This window comes from Danio rerio, chromosome 2, assembly GCF_052040795.2.
Source record: "Danio rerio strain M-AB ecotype USA chromosome 2, GRCz13ab, whole genome shotgun sequence".
Lineage (NCBI taxonomy): Eukaryota > Metazoa > Chordata > Actinopteri > Cypriniformes > Danionidae > Danio > Danio rerio.
This window is the reverse complement of record NC_141022.1, coordinates 23,790,817-23,817,633: the sequence shown is the minus strand read 5'-3', so window position 1 is coordinate 23,817,633 and position 26,817 is coordinate 23,790,817. Positions and strand designations below refer to the sequence as shown.

General features: G+C 34.2%; 2 protein-coding genes and 2 long non-coding RNA genes across 20 annotated transcripts in view; 2 read left to right on the top strand and 2 right to left on the bottom strand.

Moving 5' to 3' along the window:
- agla (amylo-alpha-1,6-glucosidase and 4-alpha-glucanotransferase a) overlaps positions 1-1,022 on the bottom strand; it is a 54,313-nt gene extending 53,291 nt beyond the window's left edge. For 4 of the 14 annotated variants that reach the window (XM_087239860.1, XM_087239853.1, XM_087239863.1 and 1 more), the window contains exon 1: positions 862-1,022. The gene's annotated coding sequence lies outside the window, so the exon portion shown is untranslated. 14 annotated transcript variants of the gene reach the window in all.
- frrs1a (ferric-chelate reductase 1a) lies at positions 940-26,648 on the top strand. 4 transcript variants are annotated; one of them, XM_087240688.1, is made up of 16 exons: positions 940-1,357; positions 2,999-3,226; positions 3,310-3,449; positions 4,765-4,859; positions 4,961-5,105; positions 5,175-5,357; positions 7,926-8,024; positions 8,208-8,355; positions 9,227-9,340; positions 20,622-20,737; positions 20,958-21,044; positions 21,909-22,006; positions 22,082-22,140; positions 22,250-22,393; positions 22,624-22,682; positions 25,805-26,648. In XM_087240688.1, the coding sequence occupies exons 2-16, from the start codon at positions 3,031-3,033 to the stop codon at positions 25,895-25,897; spliced, it is 1,776 nt and encodes a 591-aa protein (XP_087096814.1). In that variant the 5' UTR covers positions 940-1,357; positions 2,999-3,030; the 3' UTR covers positions 25,898-26,648. The 4 variants fall into 4 exon arrangements, with proteins under 4 accessions (XP_087096814.1, XP_087096815.1, XP_087096817.1 ...); XM_087240689.1 differs by having other exon boundaries at positions 22,621-22,682; XM_087240691.1 differs by lacking the exons at positions 20,622-20,737; positions 20,958-21,044; positions 21,909-22,006; ... (2 more) ...; positions 22,624-22,682; positions 25,805-26,648 and adding an exon at positions 13,975-14,106.
- LOC147846319 (uncharacterized) lies at positions 11,274-15,341 on the bottom strand. The gene is made up of 6 exons (XR_015478423.1): positions 15,312-15,341; positions 13,960-14,071; positions 13,765-13,835; positions 12,389-12,573; positions 12,019-12,222; positions 11,274-11,630 (listed from the first exon to the last, which is right to left on the bottom strand). It is a non-coding gene; the product is annotated as an uncharacterized LOC147846319 (long non-coding RNA).
- Positions 15,792-18,399, top strand: LOC147846318 (uncharacterized). The gene is made up of 5 exons (XR_015478424.2): positions 15,792-16,019; positions 16,994-17,120; positions 17,297-17,382; positions 17,717-17,759; positions 17,857-18,399. It is a non-coding gene; the product is annotated as an uncharacterized LOC147846318 (long non-coding RNA).
- Positions 26,649-26,817: the final 169 nt, after the last annotated feature.

Sequence of the window (26,817 nt, the reverse complement as noted above, 5' to 3'; positions counted from 1 at the left end):
AAAGTGAAAAAATACACCTTTTACAAAAGATGGCATTTAATTTAAATGAACAGAAGCCTTACAGCTTCTGAATCTTGAGTTGCAACAGCTTCCTGTACAAAAATAAATGATTGCAACATGATACAGTGAATGCAACAGCCACAAACCATAGCACAACAAGTGAGCAAAACAACGCCAAACTACCAGATAGATTTAAATAAATATACCTCAAAATTATCAAGGTTAGTATCCGTACGTATGTATGCTTTCTACGGTCAATGCACCATGACCACTGCTAGTTTTTGCGCTGTCCGATTCATGAACAAATCGTTCATACGAGTCGAATCACTTCATTTGCTTCAACCAGTTCCTTGTGAAATGAGTCGTTATGCGCAGAGAACACTGACACTTAATAAACAATTCGCCTATGTTAGGCTATTTTCAGAGTCGAAATTCATAAATAAACTACATTCAGTTGCAAGATAAGCAGTTTATTTTGTAAATTTGAGTATTCGCTGAAACAGACTGTTTAGGCAAATCATATCTGCAACAAACTGAATCACTTCACTGACACACTTAATTTAAACATCCATAGTAACAGTTGTCTACACTACAGCACTTATGCAGTACTTACACCAAGAGCTAAAATGAATAATTGAATCGATTCCTATAAAACAAACAGTTCAAAAGAACCGCCTGTCGAAAATGAGTCGGACATCTCATCATCACTAGTAAACATGACTGGTATTTAAAGTCGCGGCCAAAAAAGTATCCTCTAGCTCAGACTACTCGAGGTTAAGAATCTAGCCCATAAAGGCCAAGCTAGGCTATTTTAAATGAATAGGTCAGCAAGCCGACACACATTAGTGCATGCATAATGACCTCTTCTGGTGCACGACAGTCCGGAATCTCAGCGGATATAAACAATTCGATCATTTTTGCACGACACTACAGTGTTGAAAAGTACGAGGGTTAAAACACACCGGTATATTTCTCCTGTTTTCGGCTTTGTAAGGACGTTCCTGTCGCTGACCAGTATGAAGGAGGCGTGTGTGTTTGTGCACGTCTGTAATTCGCTTCCCCCTACCGTAAATACACTAATACGAGGCACCAATTTTCATGAAATATTTTTAGGTAGTCAGTGTATGATTATGAAAATTAGGTGATTAAACGTTGAAATTTTCACTTCTCGTGCTATGTTATTTGAACAACCCACTGTGTGTATGAAAACAAAACAAACTTCCTAGACTGTTTCAGAATTTGTCTCCATCGTGTGGTGGAAGGCTTTCAGTCTTCAAACGTGTCATGATCCGCCCATTCACATACACTATAAATTATTATCTTGCAGCATTACCTGAGCAGACAGGTTGCTGACAAGGTAAGAGCAGGGCTTTATTTTGAATTTCTTAAACCTTCATTGACTTTGCTATTATAATATGTACATTAAAAGAGACGATACAAGCAATTCCAGCATTATGGATGTGACATTTGCAGTAAAATCTCAAAACATAAATTCACAGAGAAGGTATTACATTGTACTGGGACATCTGTTTATATTTTCCAAAACAACTGACCACAGAGATCAGAAAAAATATCAATCTATAAACATTTTTTTATATAAAAATAAATGAGGAAAATAAAATGCGGGGCGATGCAGTGGCGTAGTAGGTAGTGTTGTTGCCTCACAGCAAGAAGGTGGCTGGTTTGAGCCTCGGCTGGGTCAGTTGGCATTTTCGTGGGTTTCCTCCGGGTGCTCCGGTTTCCCCCACAGTCCAAAGACATGCTGTACAGGTGAAATGGGTATGAGTGTGTATGGATGTTTCCCAGAGATGTGTTGCAGCTGGTAGGGTATCTGGTGCGTAAAACAAGTGCTGGATAAGTTGGCGGTTCATTCCGCTGTGGCGACCCCAGATTAATAAAGGGACTAAGCCGAAGAAGAAGAAGATGAATGAAAATAAAATGCTTTATGGATCCAACGAAAAAAATAAGCCATATATTTTGTAGAAATTGTATGAATTAAACTGCACAACCCCAAAACACCATGCTAATCAAAAGGATAAGAGTTGGCACAATATAGAACAAAAACAATAGATGTAATTTTATTTTACATTTTCTGGAAAAAGTTTCGTTATGCATGCAACATCTCTTATATGGATGTTACATTTGTGAAACTGGCACTTGCTTGATTTTGGTAAATCAAATATAATAGTTTGAAAACATTAATAGAGACATTTTTGAGTATTTTTAAAGCACCGTTAAATACTTGCTTAGACAAACAAATGCAGAAATGGATATTTTGACGAAAACATATTTTTTTTTTCATGTCAAGGTTGAAATTTGCATGGAGTTGCTCTTACACATTGTTTTGTTTGTTAAACAATAGATGATGTAATACAGTGTTTCTCAACCACGTTCATGGAGGACCACCAGCTCTGCATATTTTCCATGTCTCCTTCCTTAGCCAAACACACCTGATTCTGTTCATCAGCTCATTAACAAAGACTGAAAGACCTGTAATAGGTGTGACAGACAAAGGAGACATCCAAAACATGTAGTGTCGTTGGTCCTACAAGAACATGGTTAAGAAACACTGGTGCAATGTAGACTATAGTAAATTGGTTAGAAATATGTCTAGCCTATTAAAAATGTACAAACATAAGCCAACCCCATCTTTCCTCCTCCAAAAAAAAAAAGAAAAAAAAGAATGCCATAAAATATATATTTTTGTGCATCATCAAATATTCTTTCAGTGAACAATTGTTAAAAGAACATTATTTATTCATAGAGTGAAAATATTATAATAATGTATAGATCCCCTTTTTTCAATTTTGTAGAATGGAAATGTTTTCATGAATTTTAACTTCTCTTAATGGAAAAATCAATACCAGTACCTATAGTTCAACGGTGGTGCATTTAAAAGAAATATTAAAATAAATCAGTTGCTAAATGTAAAAAGTATTACTAAATGCAATTACATTTTTTAGTGATGATCAAGGACTCAAATCAATGTCATTTTCAGGATCTCTCCACATTGCCTTACTTTTGCTGGAAATGTGTACCCTACAAACAGCTCTGGTGATTCTTGCGGCTTTATGTTTTACTGTTATAAATGGGTACAAAAATGGAAAGGTGCAGAAAGCTTGTGAAAGCATGATGCCAGAACATCACAGCCAGCCCAACACAACAGCCAGTCCATACACACTGACTGTGAATGCCAGTAAATTCAGCCCAGGGGACAACATCAGAGGTAATTTTGTCATTTGTTACTGAAATATGGTTTTGCTACCCTTTGCCAATTGTCTTTATTTATTGATACATCATTTTCTATAGTCACTCTCTCTGGAAGTGAGCCTTTTGAGGGCTTTCTAATTCAGGCCAGAGATGCCACTAACCTTGATGGATTAGCTATCGGATCTTTCACATTGGTCGATCTGAAGATTTCTCAGCGATTGACATGCAACGGTATAGAGGTGCTGTAAACACTCATATGCATTAATTGTTATACTGTATAAATAAATACAGTTAAAGTCAGAACTATTAGCCACCCTTTACATTTTTTTCCTATTTAAATATTTCTAACTTGATGTTTAAGGAAATTTTCACAGTATGTCGGATACTATTACTTTCTTCTTAAGAAAGTCTTATTTGTTTAATTTTGGCTTGAATAAAAGCAGTTTTATTAAAAAAAAAATCATTTTAAGTTCAATATTATTATCTCCTTTAAGCTATATATATTTTTTGATAGTCTACAGAACAAACTATCGTTATACAATAACTTGGGGTAATAATTCTGACTTCAACTGTATATACAGTGCTAAGCATAAATGAATGCACCCCATTTTGAAAATTAATTTTCATAAATACATTTCTCAGTGGTATTTTGGTGCGTTTGAACAAAACAGACTTATTAATTGATATATTTATTTAAATAATATTTAGTAACCAAATAAGATGACAAATGTCAAATATTGCAATGAAAATTACAAACTACAAAATCTAAACATTTTTTAATATATTTTTATTACTCTTGATTTTTGGTGTTTTTAATATTTTTATTTAATATTTTCCCAAACATATAAACTTGAGCTACTAGTTTTTGGATTTTTGCTCCACGTTTGGCTTTAGTACTGACTAATCTACTGCATATCATGCACAACATAATATTGTAAAGCTTCCTATAAAATCTCAATGAGACATTTGTGAGAGATGTACTCATATATGCCAAGCACTATATATGTACAAATTTGAAAAATATCAAAATAAACATCAGATATAAAAATGTTTCACAAAAAAAATATTGGTAACACTTTCCATTCCAGTTCTATTAAAGCATAATAGCTAAAACACTGTGCAAATTATGGGATTAATATGTCGTGACAACATTTGTTTTTGTTTTAATTGAACTTAACTTAATTAAAATGTTTTTTGCAATGCAAAACATGATTTCATTTTTGTTTAAAGAAGTTTAACTTTTTGTTTAAAATAAATGTAATGTAGTGTGTGTTGAAATGACCATTAAAGTTAAATTTAAAGTAGCTGAAAATTTAGGGCAGCAACTATATTTTACAGTGCATGAATTGACAATGGGCAATATTTATAAAGGATTTAATAATTCAAATGAATTTCAACATTTACTCATACTGCATCAAATCAAAAGATGTATCTGATAATAGTATATGGAAAGGACCTGATACTGAGTGCAAATACTAAAGAGGAAATTGGCTTTTATATATAAAATATAAATAATAAAAAATGTTTCATGTGCTATTAACTTGATCTTCATAGGGTTCTGCTGTTAGTCACACAAGTGATGTCAAAAAGAGAGAAATTGAGGTGATCTGGAAAGCTCCATCCAATTCTCCTCTTGCTGTTCAGTTTCTGTGAGTCTTTCAATACTGAAACCATCAAAATGTTTTACTGGATGCACATAGGCTTTTTTCAAACTAATAATATGCCTTTCTGTTTGTATTTTCCCTTTAAGCGCCACAGTTCTTGCTCACTACAAAGTTTTCTGGCTCAAACTTCGTGGTCCTGTGATAACTCATGGTGATGCGACTCCTGCTCCACCTCAGTCCACCACTGTCATGTCTACACACTCTTCCATCACCTCTATAATACCTCAGCCAGTATGTGCCAAAATACAAACTACCTATCTTTCACAAGCTGCCATTTATTTATAAGTGCTTCTCTTACAGTTCAGCTCAGATGGATGTGGCAGGCAGAAGACTTGTCTCCTTGACCCTGTCGGCTGTAACCCTTCTGTAGACACAAACTGCTTTTACCTCGCTTATTCTACTTCGGGGCAGACGGTTTCATTTGAGCTCAGTGGACCTGCACAGGGATATGTCTCCTTCGCTCTGTCTAGTGATAAATGGATGGTAAGCATAACAAAAAGTTGAATGTCATGACAATATCTACAACTGTATTTACTGTTTTGTACATGATATATATTATATAAAATAATCTGCCAATAAGGTGTGCAAAGTAATCATGCTTTTTGTTTTGACGTAATATTACTTTGCTAACCACATTGGCAGATTATTTTGCTTGTTTTAAGAAAATTTAATTTTTTATAAATATATTTATTAATATTTTTTGCTTGTCTAGAAAATGTTTCTTCGTTTAAGATATTTTTTTTCTTTGATTTTCGGACTAGAAAGAAGACATAAAATCAAAGTAAAAACATTTTGTGCAGTGTAATAGATGGAAAAGAGATATACTGTATTACTCTTCATTACTCGAATGAATAAAAAACTAATTAAGAAAAGAGTAAACATGACCTTCTTCAACAATCTCAGCATTGATTGCACTCTCTTCTGCCACACATGCTTCAAATTACTATTTTTAAATAAATCGCATATGATTACGCCAACAATATTATTATTATTATTTTTTAATTATTATTTATTTTATTTTTTTGCAATGTAATAGATTTGACAAATCCAAAATAACAACATAACACGTATATAAAACACATCTGAGGAATCGTTGGTGCCATGAATAAACCCCACATGCAACAATAAAGTTTAACTGCACTGTAAAAGTTAACTTTATCAAATGAAATGAGTGAAGTGAACTCAAAATTTACTGAAAGTTAATTCTAATCATTTGTGAAGAGTTTTGAACTCATGATAATGGGTTCATTAAATACATAAAAACTGGTTTGCAGCAACTAATTTACTTAAATGGTTTGAGTTGCCTTAATTTATTGGGTTTTACAGTACTCAGTTGGTTTGATTTTTCTTTATTTATTGGGTTTTACTGTTCTCAGATTGCTTCTTTACTGTAGAAACATGACATCAAGAAAAATTCATTTTAAATATATAATATAATATATATGTATATATATAATTGAAATAATTCAATTTAAAATAATTAATAACACAAATGTGAGGTTTTGAGTGAAATTAAATGTGATTATAATGTTACACACACACACACACACACATGATGTTAATACAGGAAGAAAATGTCAGAAAATGACTACTGAGACAGTGAGAGTACTTCTGTCATTAGACATTAATCACCCCCTTAAAAAGTTCTATATTCTGTATTGTTGTGCTGTTAATAATTTATACAATAGGTCTTCTTTATTAAAATAATCAGCTGTTTTTTAACTTCAAAACTTGCATTTTGACTGAACCATTAGAAAACATGTATTATATTCTGTGCTTATTTCAATATATACAAGAGTATGTGATCATACTTAAATTTAAATGATTTAAAATTATTTTAAAAATTGGGTGTACATACTGGTTTCAAATATAGCAAAGTTGAAATATTTAAAAGGACAACTATTTTACAGTCTTTTATAGACCTTTGTTGAATGAAATTTTGCTTAAATTAAACTAAATCAACTATAATGTAGAAAACTGCTGTGTGACATTTTAGATATTTCTAGACCTTTAGGCATATTTGTGTTACATTACCGTGACTCAAGTAATGAAATGAGGACTATTAGTTTTGTATGTGATGACTATTCAGCATTCACAAGTTTAGTTGATTTTGACTGACATGACATAAGCAAATGATAATGCTATACACAGAGAGAGTCATACAGTATAACAGAAAATTGAGTGAAAGCAATTGATGCATGTCCAAAAGCATTTGCAATTTGTTGGAAGGAATGAGAAACTGCTACTATGATGTGTGGAATGACTAAATGTTTTGAGAAATGCATTAACTGTTGTGCAAATGTAATTAGTGTTGTGAAAAATGCACAAAGCGACTGTAAATGTAAATTTTATAAAAATGTTTACATTTTTTTTCTTTCCTGAAAACGTTAATTTTATGAATGATTTACAGACCTATGTGTGTTGGTTCAGTTGCAATATGTACTGTAATATTGTTTCCAGTTTTTCACAGCTCTACCCAAAGGAAGTCTATGTTTGTTGTACATAAGGCTGTATTTATTCTTTTGCACAATGCTGTGAATAAATTAGAATTGCAAAGATCAACTGCAGTAAAAATGTGAACCATACATATTCAGTGTATTGTACTCAGATACCTCACTTAATGCTGTGATGTCTAACTTTACTGTAGTTTTCAAATGGCTGTGCAAATAGTATATAGTGCTGTCATGAGCATTTTCAGGACGTGTCACCAAAATCTGACTTTATTGCATTGCAAAAAATGTAAACTGTCGTAATGAAAACATGACAAAGCCATTTGACTATCTTGTTCATAAACAATAGGGTCAGGACTTTTCATCTTGATCATACTGACACTTTCATTGACATGAATACTTGCTTTTGGGGAATGAGCTATCCATTTTAAGCAAGTGACGCACTTTTACAGATTATCAACTAGGTTTTGCAGTTTGTACTAATTGTTTAGAGAAATGCATTAACTGTTGTGCAAATGTAAATAGTGTTGTGAAAAATGCACCAAAGCCACTGAGAAAAACTATAATGTGACCCTTATGATTTTTTTTTATTTTTCACCAGGGTGATGATGATGTATATTTGTGTGTATATGACGGGGGTCGTGTGAGTGTGGAAGCAGCTTACACTACAGGCAGAACATATCCAAAGGTGTCATCCCAGGTAAGATAGCACTTCAAATATTTGTGATGATGATTCTTTTTCACCTTTCAGTATTGCAATATGTTGTCATAACATAATTTTAAACCCATAAAATCATTATAGTCCAACAGGATGACAGCGTGTCCTACTGTTATGCAGTGTCAGTTGTAAATGTAATGATTATGATGTTCACTTCCTCTGCAGTCAGTGCTGATGGATGTAGGCTGGAGAGTTTCAGATGGGGTCATTCAGTGCAAGTTCTCCCGATCCATCTACACCCCACAGGACCCGGAGCGCTTCAGTCTGAACAACAGCTACTACCTCTTCATAGCACACGGCAGTGCAGAATATGGTGACTGCACATTAATTACATTAAAATATTAATATGTAAAACATTTTAATTTTATTTGTGTAATTTGTATTAGTTTTTTTGAAAACAATAATATTTCTTTACATCTTATATATATATATATATATATATATATATATATATATATATATATATATATATATATATATATATATATATATATATATATACATCTTGATAGACAGATACAGACAGACAAACGATGGATGGATGGATGGATGAATGGATAGATAGATAGATAGATAGATAGATAGATAGATAGATAGATAGATAGATAGATAGATAGATAGATAGATAGATAGATAGATAGATAGATAGATAGATAGATAGATAGATAGATAGATAGAAAGAACACCATTGTGTAGCAGAGTAGATGTAGAGTGAATGCCCTGATTTGCCTTATTTCCAAAGCTACAGTACATTTACAACATGAATAATTTCTGATTGTGTTTCTGGTCATCACAACCTTCTGCAATTTCCAAACGGGCTGTACTTTCTTGGAATTGGTTAACGTGTCTCTTCAGATCCAGCATGCATGCAACATTGTTTATGGCCTCCACGCTGCCTGTTACTCAATAGATCCGGATTTCAGACCTTACTGATTAGCATGTGTCTGCTACGTCCCAAGTCTCTTGTTTCCTGTCATTTATTTTATGACAGGATCACTGGGTGCATGAGGGATAGAGATAAAGTCTTAATTAAACCTTTACAAGGAAACAAGTACTTTTAAAAAAACACATTGACCAACAATTGGAGCAGTTGGAGGATTTGGTTTATGTCCCACCTTTATGGTATGATAGACCTGACGTGCAATCAGTCATCAGTTTTATTGTGGTGTTTTGTTGTGCTGCAGGTATGATCCACAGACACACGCGGCAGCCACTGATATCGTCCCATCATCAGGTCATTATCGGCCCTCCTGTGATACTGACAGGCTCTCGTTCTCCTCTTCTCATGAAATACCATGGTAATTTTTTTTGTTCTAGTTTAGTTTACTATAAGAATCAAAAGTTGCCTGCTCAAACTCTGCAATAGATAATTCATGAATTATCACCCTATAGTGTACTTGAACCGTGTACTGAAGTTGTTGTTGATAAAAGTCTGTTAAATCAGTTAATCTGCCACTATTCTACTATTAAAAAAAATTGCAGATTTTGGTTTCAGAGGTCTCCTCCTGTAGGTTTATATTAATTTAAATGTCAAAACACTTTAATTTTAGGATTATATACAATTGAAGTCAGGATTATTAAACCCCCTGAATTATTAGCCCCTGTTTATTTTTCCACAATTTCTGTTTAACGAAAGAGAAGATAAAGACAAAGAGAACATTTTTTCAACACATTTCTAAACATAATAGTTTTAATAACTCATTTATAATAACTGATGTATTTTATCTTTGTCATGATGACAGTAAATAATATTTGACTAGATATTTTTCAAGACACTTCTATACAGCTTAAAGTGACATTTAAAGATGTATCTTGGTTAATTAGGCAGGTTAGGGTAATTAGGCAAGTTATTGTATAATGATAGTTTGTTCTGTAGACTATTGAAAACAAATAAAGCTAAAAGCGGCTAATAATTTTTACCTAAAAATGGTTTAAAAAAATATAAAAACTGCTTTTACTCTACCCGAAATAAAAGAAATAAGACTTTCTGCAGAAGAAAAAATACTATCAGACATACTGTGAAAATGTCCTTGCTCTGTTAAACATCATTTGGAAAATTTTTAAAAAGGAAAAAAAATTCTGATTTCAACTGTGCATTGCAGCATCAGTTTTTGTCTAAAATGTCTGAAATAGCAAAGCCAATGATTAATTGTTGATTGATTGAACAAATGCATATCAACAAATTTGAATTTCAATTCAGTGACAAGAAATCTCGATGTAGTCCCATACACAGCAAATTCATCTGAGTTAAATTCTCGGTGTTGAAGCATTTCAGAGTAAAGTGTTGACGTTAAAGAGTTAGATTTTGATAAATGAATATAATAAGAGTTAGAATTGATTTTATTCAGTGCGAAATCAAGGAGTTATCGTTTCTACACTTGGTGGTGTTATTTCCAACATCCGGGAATTCATGCAGCCCCAGTCACTGAAGAATTTTCCAGACGCCATTTTCCCTCTGAGGTTTAGAACAGCAACTGGTGAGTCAAACTACCTAAATGTTGGTATTTTACTGACTTTCTCTAAGGAAATACAGTTGTAAACATGTTGTTAAGTTAATAACTTTAGAATGGAGTGACAATTTTAATCTTCTGCGGTTCATTCATGGTCGTTTGTGTATCTAGCTTAACTGCATTACTATTCACTTCTTTTCAAGAATGTTTTTATATATGCTCACGCATACATAGTGCATAAAAACATCAAATGTACATGTTCAACACATTTCTGTCACGCTTAATGCCATTTTGTGCGTTGTTACCCATCTGTAAAATAAAATCGACACTTCTCCTTTAATTCGAAGCAAACTAGCGAGGGAATCCCCGGACCCAGATAGCAAAATACACTCGGGCCAGTTCCGGCTAGATTGTCGCCTGCCGAAGACTTACCCCTCGGCCCAACTTCGGCTGCCGGACTCGGGCCGGATGCCTGTGGACTCACTGCCCGATTCCGGCCCGAATCAAGCGGGCCAGATGCGGCGGCCGTAAGCGAGCCGACGCTGCGCATCCGCGCCGAAATCGGCGCGAGGGTAATGTGCGCTGTGGCCCGGAGCTGGCGCGACTCCGTATTTATACACCTTATAAAACCTTTTGGTATTACAACCATTTGAATTTATATAACAGCAAACACAGACTATAATGTAAACACAAAGTGTAAGCACTGCGTTTAACCTTTGAATAAAGTGCAAACTGCATACATATTCTGTAACGAAAATAATCAGACAAATGACAAAATAAATAAATGTTAAACGTTTATTGATTGCAAGAAAAAAATAGTACTAAAATTTTATACATAATTTTGTAGTGCACAAGAATATCAATATAAAAACAACAATAAAACAACACAATAAAGACACACAGAAAGATTTAAACAAAAAATCTAAAAATTACACACAAACACAGATGTTTTTAAAACAACCCTGTTTTCCCAATAGACTTGAATTAAAAATTTGTAAAAAACAGCTAAATTTTATATAAACCTAAATATAGAAACCAATTTAAGATATAGCAAGAAACATCTTAAAAATACCAATGACAATCTGTAAAATATACAAGTCAAACTTGTAAAAAGTACTGCAGAATTCTGAAGAAAAATCTTGAAACATTTTTTAATAAAACATTAAAATAATAATAAACAAACAAATATATATATATATATATAATTGCAGAAGTATAAAGTCAAACTTATTTTTAAATAAACTTGAACAAAATCAATTGCACAAACAGCAATTTTCTTTCAACACGTCTTGTGCAATTTTATATTTACAATTGTATTTGTATTACGTTTATTAAAAATGTATCAAGATGTTTCTTCAGAATTTGGCGCACACACATACATACATATATACACACACACACACATATATATATATACATACATACATATACATATATATATATATATATATATATATATATATATATATATATATATATATATATATATATATATATATATATATATAAATGCAAATGAAAGAAACAAATTGTTCAAGTATCAGGGAACATCCTAATACACTTAAAATGTTGTTTAAAAAATAAAACAAAATAGTGATGTAGACATTTGACACATTAGCTTTCTCTTCTTTCTTCCTCCATCCCTGTCAGGGGCAAGTTGTAGCTACCTTGTAATGCATTTTTCCACTTCTTTATCAGTGGCGTGGTATGGACATTTGTCCTCACTCCATCTGTGATTAAAAGATAAACAGATAATTAGTAGTGAACAAGTACTAATGTAAAAAAAAAGAAAAAATTAGGAAAAAAGTAGGCTACCTACGAAGCAAAAAAAAAAAACAATTAAAAAAAAACAAATTAACCTTAAACACTTTGAAATTAGCAAGAGCTTGAACTTACCAGTTTCTTCATTTGTTCAGGCTGCTCCTTTAGTTGATTTTCAAGCTTTTCCAAATCAAATTGGCCAAAGGAAGGTCAAATGTGTTTACATCTGGAATTTTATCACGTCTGTTTTGGTTTTGTGAGAATCAGGCCCAGCTGCTGCTTTATGACGTCACATGATTTTAAAACTTCAGTCAGTCGTGCTAAAAAAGAAAAATAACAGATAAGTATAAATCAACCTGTAGCTTATTCTCATACAACTTCTGTAAATACAACAGTGGGTTAGACACTGCTGATATTCTCTAGTTGATCTTTACTTTCTAGCTGCATTAAACCTTAACAAATTTAGTGATGTCTTCAATTCTTACAAAGACATCACGAGATGCAATAAGTTCTGTCTTGATCTCAAACTGCACTAGAACAAAGACTGTAAATGTTCATAGGTGTACTGCAGGAGTGTCCAAACTTTTTGGGTCGAGGGCCAGATGCAAAAAAACAAACGTTGTCGCGGGCCAAATTTTACATACATCACACAGACACGTGTGTGTATATATATATATATATACAGTTGAAGTCAGAATTGTTAGCCCCCCTAAATTATTAGCCACCATTTATTTTTTCCCCAATTTCTGTTTAACGGAGAGTTAAACATTTTTTTCCACAAATTTCTAAACATATTAGTTTTAGTAACTCATTTCTAATAACTGATTTATTTTATCTTTGCCATGATGACAGTAAATAATATTTGACTAGATATTTTTAAGACACTTCTATACAGCTTAAAGTGACATTTAAAGGCTTAACTAGGTTAATCAAGTTAACTAGTCAAGTTAAGGTAATTAGGCAAGTTATTTTATAACAATGGTTTGTTCTGAAGACTTAAGGGGCTAATAATTTTGACCTTAAAATGGTTCATAAAAAAATTTAAACCGCTTTTTATTCTAGCCGAAATAAAACATAAGTCTTTCTCCAAAAGAAAAAATATTATCAGACATACTGTAAAAATGTTCTTGCTCTGTTAAACATTATTTGGGAAATATTTAAAAAAGAAAAATAAATCAATGAGGGGCTAATAATTCAAACTTCAACTGTGTGTAGATAGATAGACAGACAGACAGAGAGATAGATAGATATATAGATCATAACAAGAACTGCTGCTTAATTGAATGCATGTAATAGTGACACCCGGTGGGTATTTATTGAATTACGTTCATTTTTGTATAGCGGGCCAGATTCTATTGATATTTATAAAAAGCCGGGCCATAGTTTGGACACGCCTAGTGTACTGGAATGTACAGTATCTGTGCATCTTGATGGTGGTCTTAAGATTTCTGCCATAGTCATTGATGGTGATGGTACTTGTGGTGCTGCATTGATTTCTGAAATCTTCATACCTGCCATTTATCCAGCCTCTTTGTTCCAAGTAATTTTTCTTCATCACGGTATAGATGTGTCTATACTGTCCCTTAATCAGATACATTTACAAAACAAAACATCACTTTAGTATAGTGCCAGGGCAAAACTCGCAGGTTGTAATAGATCAATGACATAATGTTGACAGTATGTGTTTAAAATAATTGCAAACAAACCTGTTCTGTCTTTAGATGTATGACAGGCGATCATCATCCTCATCTGTCTACCAGTCAGAAATCACAGTTGGGTTGGATGTTGGATGTTTGAGTCGAGCTTCCTCATATGCATCTATAATGAAACATCACATTGTTGTTAACCTCCCGTAAAGGAAAGTTCAAATCCTAAAATACTATCAAAGTTAATTAATGCATATAATACCTATAGTGTAAATAATCAGTACACAGAAGGTTGCACAAGATTTATTCGGAGATTCATGCAGAGTGACAGCCTTATGAATCTGAGACATAGATTTGTAAGATGGTCAAGCACATGCATTATTCTGTACCCATGAAGATTAACCTACCATTGTGAAAAATGTTTGATGATGATAGGCAATAACAATAAACCATTTCAGCTGTTTGTGAAGCAATTAGTAATGTAACGTCTGAAAAGCTCAATCTATGTTGAAAATATATCAGCAGTTTACAGCTTATAATGGACTTTTAGCACACAACTATAACATGCCTATTCACGTTCAAAAGAGTGTGCCATTGACTTCTATGGTCGTGATGTGCTGCATAATGATCTCACTAACCTTTGATAAACAAGAACAATAAGACTTAACCAACAAATATTGTTACCCATTCATTTAAATCAGAATTTATCACTGTCAATAACATAAAAAAACATCAAAATCTGCTTTAAGACGTTCAGTTTTACATTAACTGACCATTACAGCTTGAACAAAAGATATAATTGATTCACATAGGCTAACACATATGAATTAAAGTGCATGGTAATATATTTCTCTTGGATAATTTAAAGAGAATAGTAAACAGTCGAGTTTCGATCATTTTTCGTGACTAACTGCATAAACAAGATAAACAATAATATTTTATTAATCCAAAACGATTAGTTTTTATTTACACATAATCACAGAATTAATACTGTTGGATAAGTATACGCCTGTACAATGATTTTTTCAACATCCACGGTACTTTATAATGTTAAATCAGGAAAAAAACACGTTTTGCCATGTTAGCGTTAATGGATTCGTCTACAGAAACTTTCTTTAACGCAAAGTTAGCATACACACAAATTCGTTTCATGTTTCTTTAAAATAATTAAAATAGTTTTCAGTTACTACACACGTTACAATCTAACATTGTGTAAAAGGAACAGGAACTTTCAGACGTGTTTGTAACTGTTAGCGTTAGCATACATTAGCTCCAGTCGTGTTTCTTAAAGCAAGTTACATTTCGTATCAAACTGTTTTAAATTACTAAACGCTGTTGCAACCAAACACCGTGGAAATGTTTTAAGCTCTAAATTCGCTAATTATACAGTACACAAGCAGTAAAAAGCTTACCTTTCTGACCGGAATCCACATGGAATCTTTGAAAAATCAAACTTTTCTTCTTGTGATCTTCGTGCCATGGTGGTTGACAACCAGCTTGTTGGAGCATTACCGCCACCGTCTGGATTGGAGTTTGGATCATGAGTTTAGTCACGCATGTGTTTATTATGAAACCAACTTCTGCTTTAAAAAAAAAAAACAGTTAGCACAGGAGCGTGCTATCTCAAAAATGAGCGAATTTTACATAGTTTTTCTCTAGATGACATGTATAATCTATTTATAAATAATATTGTTTTGTTTGCGTCTAAACATTGCGACCATCCACACTAAATATTCTTTTTTTTTTTTTTGCTATCGTACCATGAATATTTTCTCAAATTATCATTAAACGTGGAGCTAACAGATTACTAGATAAAATAAGAACTTAAGCGGCCAGGACTCTACAGACAGACTCGGACCGGATATGGTTAACCGGAATCGGGCCAGTGCTTTACAGCCGCATCACAGCCGCATGTGCGCGAGCGAGCTGCGGGCCGCACTCGGCCCGGATAACACTCGCCGATGCCGAGTCGGAGCCGGAGGCGCCGGAGGGCAGCCGAGCTCGGGCCGATTACTGCCTGCTATCTGGGGAGCAGCCTAACCTTAGCCTACTCTGCCCAGATGCTAACGGCAACACAGGACGGTTTCCATAAGCTCTGGAGAGTTTCTAAAACATATCTGGTGAGTAAATGAACATATGCTTACTTGTAAAAGGCTTCCTGACTAAAACATATGATTGTTTGTTATTCGTGTACGTTAATTTGGTTGTTTTAAACACCGCGGCCCTTTTAAACTGGTTCATTCGTGGCCGTCCATAACTTAACGTATACCGTTTAGTTGATAGACTCGCGTGATAACGTACACTTGAATTATATTAAGCGTTGACAACCATTAAAGTCGGAATGTTAACATTAATGTCTTTAAATGACCGCGTTTGTACTTTCTCAGACTTTTAAGGTTACAGAAGTCTCCCGGAAGTTGTGGGACTAACATTAACGTTATCCCAAAAATGCACAGAGACTTCCAGATGCCCAAGTAGATGCCCGGAAATGAATGATAATCTCCCGGAAATCGCGCGTCTCCCGCCCGGTCATTAAACACTTTGCACACCCCTCTCCACCGCATCCCTCCCAGCTCTTCAGGTACATCGCGCGCAAGTCACCCCCACCGCTCTTTAGGTACGTCGCGCGCAACTCATCCCATTGCTCTTCAGGTTCTCATCTCTCCCGCTACCTCCCGCAAATCAACTCTGTATCCCCCGAAAATGACTTTTCCCAACTCGGGATGTCTGACGTTAGTTAGTTAGGCTATTTCTGTTTTCAGGAACATCTTAGTCAAGCTTTTTCTCCCGCATGATATTGTGCTTAAAACTATAGGCTAAACTTAGCATGCACTGTACACAACATTTCCTTTTTATTAAAGACAATTTAGTGCGTTTTAAACAGCCACCTGTCTGTAAAATTAATCAACTGATTCATATTTGAGCAGCCTAATGATGATACAGGTTTGATTTGTAGATTTATTATCAATAATCAACATCTGAATCAAAAGATATCTGAAAAAGTGTGAGGCATACTTTGTGATGTTCATTTCTTTTTTTATCTGAAGGTTATGCATATGTGTTAGATACTAATTTCTTGTTGTTTTTTTAACAGCCACAGTTCTCTATACAATAACACAAGACCCTGTGACGGTGGCTGATTAGAGACGGATGGTGTATTTCCAGAGTTGGTGAAATGACCAAGCACACCTTCTTGGTCATATGTGGTGATAATAATGAAGGTATGTTTGATAAAGTTCTGTATTTGTTTCACAATAAGCTGAGAGGGTATTAGAGCATTAGAGAATAACAAATGACATGAAGGTGATAAGTTTTGTATTGTGGGTGAACTGTTACTTAAATAATGTTTTGCTCTTTACTTTGCACTTTTCCTCTTCTGCTTATCCTAATATTTTAGATTATATTTGGACCTGAAACATCTGCTGGACTCCAGGAAAGGTGGCGTCAATACTGGACCTGAAAGGGCCTAACAAGTTGAATCTGGTAAAGAAACACGCACACACACGCACACACACGCACACACACACACACACACACACGCACGCACGCACACGCTTACAGAAAACTGTTGTTTATGAAGTTTATGAATATTTTTTACACTGTGGCCAATATTTTGGGGAAGTCAGCATCACTAAATGATATAAAAGATTTTAAGCTCCTCTAAATTTTGCTCCAAGTGTTGTGTTAAATTCAGGATTCTGGACAGACAGCTGCCTGTTTTTACAGTTGTAGTCATAGTGGTTAACCTAATTGTTTTTGGAGATCCAACAGTGATATGTGTTTTTTCTACTTTTCCATATCCTGTCACCTTAACCAGCTGGGAGAGTCAAGTTGTGGATCATCATGAAGATTTTCAAAAGGTGAGTTTAGATTTCTTGAATGTTTTATTTACTTTAAATGTTCTTTTAAATATTTCATAGAATTTGATTGCAATTTGTTTTCAAACATTTTTCTTAGTCATGCTGGAGTCTTGAAGAGTTCTTAGATGAGCATCACCCTATATGCGTGCATCAGGAACCAGCAGACGAGCGATCAGCAGGTACTACATCGCCATGGATAAAAAGGTCATCCTGTGGCTGGGAAGCACTTCATTCACAGGACATGCTTGATGAGATTTCCTAGCTCCAGTTTGTTTTCACACAAGTTTACAGCATTTATACCTTCATTTAAACTGCTCTGTTTGATATGGAGGACCAAGAAAACACCAGAAGTGAAAGATTTGCACGCCAAGTTGTTTAAAATGTAATTTCAGAAGAAAACTATGAGTTCAGAAGTAAACTATGAGTGACGATATATTGAACTTTCAAATTGCTCTGATGAAACATCAAGTTTGGACCAAAGGACTGAAACAGCCTTTTTGAGCACTGGTCATACATATTTTGTTGATACTGTCTGTACTAATAAAACATTTAAAGCATATTTGACATTGTTGCATTTTAAAAACTGAATGAATTGTTGAAGTGGTGAATGTTTTCAAATAAAATGTTTTTTCTTTTGTAATTTACAGTCTATTTGACCTTTTTACCATATTTACACTCAAGAGAGTTGAATAAAATAACAATATATTACACCAGGCGGTGTTAAATATAGTTACATTTTTTTAACTCTGCCCAGAGTTAAAATTAACCCTTACTTCGGTGTCAATGTGCCAACCCTTTTGAAAGTGTTGATTTAACTTTGTTTTGAGTGGACCCCATGAGACACTTTCAAAATGTTGAAATTAACACCCATAGAGTTGTTTTGGGTCCCCATAATTTGCTGTGTAGCTGCAGACTAATTTTATTAGTCAAATAGACATATTAGAAAGACTTCAGATATGTAACCATTCATTCAGTCTAATTGATGACTAGTCTATCAATTTAAATTGCCAATTAAAATGCCAGCAGCTAGCTCTCTGCAACTTTCATATGTTCATCCACTGAAGCTAAGCTAAGGGCTTTGGCCAGTCAGTACCTAGATGGGAGACCACATGGGAAAGCTAGGTTGCTGCTGGAAGTGGTGTTAGTGGGGCCAGCAGGGGGTGCTCATCTGCGGTCTGTGTGGGTCCTGTGGTAATATATATAATATCCCAAAGTAATGCAAAGTGTCAGTTTCACAGCATGGCTGTGTAACTAGTTTTCTCTTTTCGGTCAGCTAGTTAGTCGGTTTCGGTCTCCAGAACATGATGAGACCAGGCCTGAAAAAGCAGTTCACCCTGCCGACCACAACACTTCATTTGCATCTGACCCCACCTAAATGAATCACTGTCTGTAAAATGTATAAATGTATAGTGTTTGCTGTGCATCTTTCGATGATGCCACAGCCACGCTGAGTTCTTCTTATTAAAAGGATTGTGCTTTGAAGACAACCGAAAGTTCTGCCTGTTTTTTTTTTTTTTTTTTTGGGGCTCTTAGAAGTTTACAACAGTCCTAACGCCCCAGTATGGTGAAGGGGACTTTATACTGCTCAGTGAGTGCCATCTTTTGGACGAGATGTTAAACTGAGGAACTGACTCTCTGTGGTCATTAAAAAGATGTCCTTCAAAAAAGAGTAGAGGTTTAACCTTGGCATCCTGGCCAAATTTGCCCAATGCAAATGCAAGATGCCTCTGTCCATCATGGCCTCCTAACCACCCCCAGATCATAATTAGCTTCATTACTCTGTCTCCTCTCCACCAAAATGCTGGTCTGTGGTGTGCTGTCTGGAGCAATATGGCTCCCGTCGTGTCATCCAAATGGATGCTGCACACTGGTGGTGGATGAGGAGATTCCTCCCAATGTGTAAAGTGCTTTGAGTGTATATATATATATATATTATATTATATAATATTTCTTTTTTTCTTTTTTTTCTGAGCGCTACATTCAGACACACATTCAGAAACAGCTACTTAAAATTGGCATTTAGATAAACCACAACACACACTCAAAAATACGTTTGCCGCTTGTTCAAGATATTTAGTTTAAAATGAGCTAAAACAACACAATTCTTGAGTTTTTTAGAGACAACATAATTGTTTCATGTTCAATCCACCTAAATTTGTCGCTTTAATCAAATTATCTTGGGGCACAAGAAATTTGTGCAAAATGTTTGAGACCATCATCAAGAGGGGCAGTTGTGGTGCCAGTGAGTTGGACAGGTGAATTGCAGGTTCAATTCCATTGTCAATACCCAGTCGCACTAGAAAAAAATTATTCAAAGATGACTATTTAAAAAAATATATAAACTGTTTATTTGGGTTGAATTTAAACAAGCAAATTAAGTTGTAATATGTTTTTTGTTTTTACTCATTTTTATTATTTGTTTTTATTTTTATTTTACTTGTTTTTTTTATTCTTGTTTATGTAAAGCACTTTGAATTGCCACTGTGTATGAAATGTGTTATATAAATAAACTTGCCTTGCCTTGCCTTGTCTATGTATGTTTAAATTTAACCGGTATAAATAGTTTGCAACAATTTAGCAAAAATCTTTTTTTTCAATGCGCTTGAGCAAGGCATTTGAGCTTTAATTGTTCTCAAGGCGATCTAATAAGTAGCTGCTTTCACTCAAAATGTCTATGTGTGCGTGGATGGGTTAAACGCAGAAGACCAATTTTCAAGTTTGAGTAAAACCCATACTTGACAAGGCCCACTTCAACTTACATTTATACATGCATTTACATTATATTAACTAGTATTCAAAGTAACTTACAAATTAGAATAAAAGAAGAACTTCAAATCCTTTAATTTTCAAATTTAAATGCAGGAGCTTTGATGCTGATTGCCTGGATGCTAGCAGGAAGCACTGGGACTTTAATGGCGGGCTATTTTAAACCTGACTGGCCTGAACAAACACTGTTTGGACAAAAAATATGGTTTCAGGTACGTTTAATTTCAGCATGTTTTTAAATACAATATGATAATGCTTCAATAATAGTAATAATAATAATAATAATAATAATAATAATAATATATTATTATTATTAGTAGTAGTATAATAATAATAATAATAATAATAATAATATACTTTTCATTAATGTGCACATTCCACTTTCCATAGCTGTATATTTAAAATTAATACAAATAATTTCTCTGTTTACAGGTCCACAGAATGTTGATGTCCCTTACAGTTTTACTCACATCTGTGGGCTTCATTGTCCCCTTTATCTACAGAGGAAAATGGAGCACAGTGAGTAAAACCTTTATTTTAATTTGCAATTAAATATAATGCTTCCCTAAAACTAAATTATAAAATTTATAAAACTATTTTTATAAATTTTATAAAACTAAAAATAAATTCTTTACATGGCAATTTCACGCATTGCCAGTAAAGGGCCACAGATCTTTTTTTCCAGACCAATTGGCTGATCAGAGATAATGGCTGCACACCAGTCCAATTTTTATGCCCTTCACTCGCTAGCTTCCCTGTTTCTGGTTGACTCAGATGTACATCATTGATTACGTTACACAAGTGTACACTACTGGCACAACATCTGAATGGATTTTAGTGGAATCCCCTAAACCCTTGAGCACTGGCAAATTACAATGTTGCAACATCACAATCGCATTGCATTCTGGGACATTTAGCTGTTGGTCAAAAATCCAAGCGTTGAGGGTGTCCATGTAAACTTCTTTTGTACAGTTGACAAAGTAAAACACACTTTAAAGTGGTGGCGGGGATTCCCTCAAGGAAAAGTGGTTAGGATGCATGCTAACAGTGGGGTAAAACGCAGCCAATGTGTGTTAGTGTGGTGTAGTCTAATTTGTGCTTATGTTCTGGTTCTGGGAATTGACTTCTAATTATATTTTTCACTTTTATATAATAGCTAATATTTTCATTTTAATATATTATATATATATTTTTGTATTTCAGTGTTTATATTAATTTTCTTTTTGCTTATGTTGTGTTGCTTTAAATGCTTTAAGTGCCTATGATCATTTCATTGCATTCTTTAAAACCTAATATTTATATTTTACATAATTTCAACTTCCATTCAGTTAAAGACAGGTTTTTGTCATTAAAAATAACAATAAGCTCACTCGTTCTGTTTAGAGAGCGGGTGCTCATCCGTACCTGGGCTGCACTGTTATGATCCTGGCTTTCTGTCAGCCTTTAATGGCTGCATTCAGACCAGCTCCAGACTCCCCAAGGTGATGAATTTAAATGTACAACTTCTGCTCGCATATCTTACAATAACTCTCAGGATAAGCATTTCATTCTTTCAGGAGGTGGATATTCAACTGGCTGCACTGGGGTGTTGGAAATGCTGCTGAAATTATTGCTGGTGAAGTTCACTTAAAAAGCTTATAACCATTTATATTAGTAATACAGCAGTCAAAACATTTAAAAAATAAATCTTTTTAAAATGTCACTTCATTAAATTGTGATTTCAGTGGGTTCCATATTCTTGGGAATAAAGCAACAGTCTCTTTTACTGCCATATCCGTGGACCACAGGGATTCTCTCTGCTTTTGTGGTTTGGACAATTGTGTTAAAGCTGGTTTTGCAACTTCATAAGCATGGTGTTATTAGAAAAGGTTTGTATAACTAATGTTTAATACATTTAAAAGCATGTGTCTGTGTCTTTTAAATTAATGTCATTTGTTTAACACTTAAGAGTTATTCATTCATTTACATCTGATTAATTTGAAACTTGATTAACTTTCCCTTTGCCTGTAGTTGAAAAATAATAGCAAAAGAAGAGCCTAAATATATTTATGAAAATAATGTAACGGTACATGTTTAGTAATAGTTCCTGTTCTAGCAGGTAGTGGCGATGAAGATAGATTTCCAGTTCTCTCTGACTTTGCAAAAAATGTAAACTGGGTAAGTCACACTGTACTCCAACATAAAGGCGGAGATTATAACAAACATCAATATTAAAGGGTTAGTTCACCCCCAAATTACAGTATGTTAATAATTACCCACTATCAAGTTGTTTCAAACCCCGAGGCCTGGATTCATCTTCAGAACACAAATTAATTAAATCCAAAGACACAGGGGCGGACTGGGACTAAAAATCAGCCCTGGCACTGTAGCCACACCAGCCCACATTACCACATTGACACAGCCCCACCCAAGGACACGCACATTTACTACTTATATTGGTGTACAGATGGTAAAATTATATAAGCAGTACCTATTTAAGAGATATTTAAACATTTAATGTATGTGACTGGAACAAAAGCAACCCATTTATATATGCAATCATGTCATTCATTTTCTTTTCGGCTTAGTCCCTTTATTAATCTGGGAATCAGCAACTTATCCAGCATATGTTTTACACAGCGGATGCCCTCAAAGCTGCAACCCATTATACTGGGTTACCCAATTCACAATTGGCCTACCAAATTCACCCATAGCATGTGTTTGGGCTTGTGAAGGAAACCAGAAGGAAATCCACGCAAACATGCAAACTCCACACAGAAACACCAACTGACCCAGATAAGGCTCAAACCAGTGACTTACTTGCTCTGAGGCGACAGCACTACCTACCATTACACTGACCCCTTTCGAGACCATATTCTTTTTTTCTTTTTTTTGCACTTACTGTTTGTTTGACATTCTTGCCAGATTTTGATTACATCTGAGTAGCCTCAGATTGGGTCGGCCCATCTCGAAACCAGCCGGTTGTTGCCAGTTGGGCCAATGCTTAACATTTACTATTATTCCTACCATTATCACCATCATCATCATAATATTCACATCTCGCACAAGATAAAAGCTGCCAACATTTAAAAAACAATACATATGAAAAAATAAATAAATAAAATAGGTGACCGGCCCACATTTAAAAAATGGTCCGGCCCTTCTGGCATTTGCCAGAATTGCCAGATGGCCAGTCCGCCCCTGCAAAGACACGTGGTATAGGTGAATTGGGCTAAATGAATTAGCTATAGTGTATTACAGTTTTTTTCAATTGTTTTGCCACAGATTTCAGAACCAGATTTCAGATGTCAATTTTCAAAACTCTAGACACAAAACTCTAAACACTCACTAGTTTTAACACCGACTCTCAAGTGTTCAGAACTCTGCATGCTGCATTCATTTCTTTAAAGAAGTCTTGCATTTGCAGGATCATTGGTTCACATAATCGTGTTATCATACAAATACTACAAGAACACAACTTTAGATCACCAGCACACAAGATGCACATCGTTTCAATAAACAATCTTTAACAATCATTAAATATTGCTGTTTAAAATAAATGATGCAGCTTTCATTATGGTTTATACTTAAATGTAGAGGGGACGGAGCAGACAGTGGATACACTGAACTAGTTTTATTCATTTCATCATAATGTAGGTTTACTGTAATGTTTTTCTCAATTCACGTCCCCATATAGAAAGCTGATATATGGCATGATATATGACAACAAATGCAAATTACAATTGGATTCAACATACTGTAAATAAAATATAAAATGTATATAAAATGATATTTTTTCAACCATATCATACGTGTGTGTGTGTGTGTGTGTGTGTGTGTGTGTGTGTGTGTCTGTATACAGCCTTATGGACACCTATACAAATATAGGTGATATATTTGTAGAGGTAAATATATGTAACATAATAGATAATATATTTACGAAACATATATGTACATATTTGTAATTCTAATAGTTGAAAAAATGGCAATATTTTGACATGTATAACATCTTTTATATATGTAAAATTCATATGAACTATTATGTCACATATGTCATTTGCATATATTTCTATATATCAGATTTCTATTTTGGGATCTGTGTTTCCATCAGTCTGGTCTTGTGGATTTGGTCACAGGTTTTCCTCTACATCACAGTGGTGTTTTCACTACTTAAAAATCTTGGAAAGAACCTTCTGTCAATGTGAATCCAGGCCTGACATTGGTCTGCTGTAATTGGGCTTTCTTACATACATTTCATACAGTACAGTGATGCCAAATATGAAAACATTGTCTGTAAAAGTGGTACATGAAACAAAGAAACCATAAATATAGAATAAGGATGAATAAAGATGCAATCAGATAGATAATGTAGTCCAGTTGAGTCATCTTTTGTGGTAACTGATGTCATTTGATCTATCCTGAAACTTTTATAATCTAAACATGTAATATTGTACATCAGTTTCCATGCATCAAGAGTAATGCAACAGTTATTTATCAGAGTGCTTGTATCAGTTAATAATAACATCATGTTCAGTAAATGAATACGCATTTATTTAAAATGTAATGTTTGAGTTGCAATTTGAAACAGGATCAACTTGATGTTTGTGTTATATTGAAAAGGTGATCTTAGTTCAGTGAACACAGTATCTTTGACTTATGTATATTGTATCCAAGCATTTAAAAAAAGAGTTAAGAGTTTTGCAAAAATGTGCAATTTTGGCAAAGGTTGTGAATTTTGTGTCTAGAGTTTTGAAAATTGACTCCAGAGTTCTAAAATTTGTGGCAAACGATTGTAAAAAACTGTAATAAGAACGTGTGTGGGTTTGCTGCAGTAAGGACATCTGCCAGTAAAACACAGGCCAGAGGAATTGACTGTGCATTCTGCTGCAGTGACCCCTGATAAAGCAGAGACTAAGCTGAAGGAGAGTGAGTGAACTATTAAGGCTCAGAACAAAGTTTTGTGTCTAATTTAATACATGCTGTGGCAAGTAGCCATGTAAAAAGTGGGATAAATTTCATCAAGGCAGTTGTTTTAAAGAATTAAACCCTTCAGTCTTATATCAGTTGCCTAGATGTACTTTTAATTTTGTGTTTCAAAGATGAAAGAAGGTTTCAGGGGGTTAGTAGTGAGTAATTAATAGCACAATTTTCATTTTTGGGTGAACTAACCCTTTAATATTAACAGCAAAACAAATTAGTTTAATCAGATATCAACACAAAACACTCACCAGCACAATTATAAAACTCTAAAAGAACTTACTGTTTTTTCTAACCAAATGCCATTCTTTCTGCTTCCACAGGATACTAAGTTTAGATTGTCTGTCCTTGCCATTTTTGTGCTTGGAAACTCAGCATTCTGTATCTCACTGCTCGCTGCCATCGGGAACATATAGCCAAGGAATGAATCATATGGCAGCTTTTCTGGACATCAGCTTTGATTTAGTCATACAGTCATACGATTCAATGTCAATATCTTTTCATTTTATTGAATTTTAAGGTTTGAAAATTTTTTTTGCATTGAAAGCATCCTGCAAGGAAGAAACATTTCTATTAAGATGCAATATGCAAATTCACATCTATTTTAAATTATTACTGTCACACAAGAATAAATGTTCACAATGTATGTAGGCAATCAAAACATAACATATTTGAAAGGCTCACGATGTAATAATGGTACAGAAGACAGCTACTTGTAAAACCTCTGGAAGCTACATAACATACTCTTTTACACACTCATAGCAATGGCTTTCTCTGGTCTTAAAGGGTTAGTTCACCCAGAAATGACAATAGCCTCATCATTTATTCTCCCTCATGTGGTTTTAAACCTTTATGTTTCTTTCTTCTGTTGAACATGAAAGAAGATATTTTGAAGAATGCTGGTTTGTGGCACCAATCCAATAGGCGCCAGCTACCAACATGTTTCAAAATATCTTATTTTGAGCTCAACAGAAGAAAGAAAGTCAAATAGGTTTTGAACAAGTGAAGTGTGGGTAAATGATGTCAGAATTATATACAGTTAAAGTCAGAATTATTAGCTCCTATGAATTATTAGCCCGTTTATCCCCCCCCCCCCCCCAATTTCTGTTTAACAGAGAGAAGATTTTATTATTATTTTGTTTTACACATTTCTAAACATAATAGTTTTAATAACTCATTTCTAATAACCGGTTTATTTTGTCTTTGCCATGATGACAGTAAATAATATTTTACTAGATATTTTTTAAGACACTTCTACAGCTTAAAGTGACATTTAAAGGCTTAGCTAGGTTAATTAGGTTAACTAGGCAGGTTATTGTATAACTATGGTTTGTTC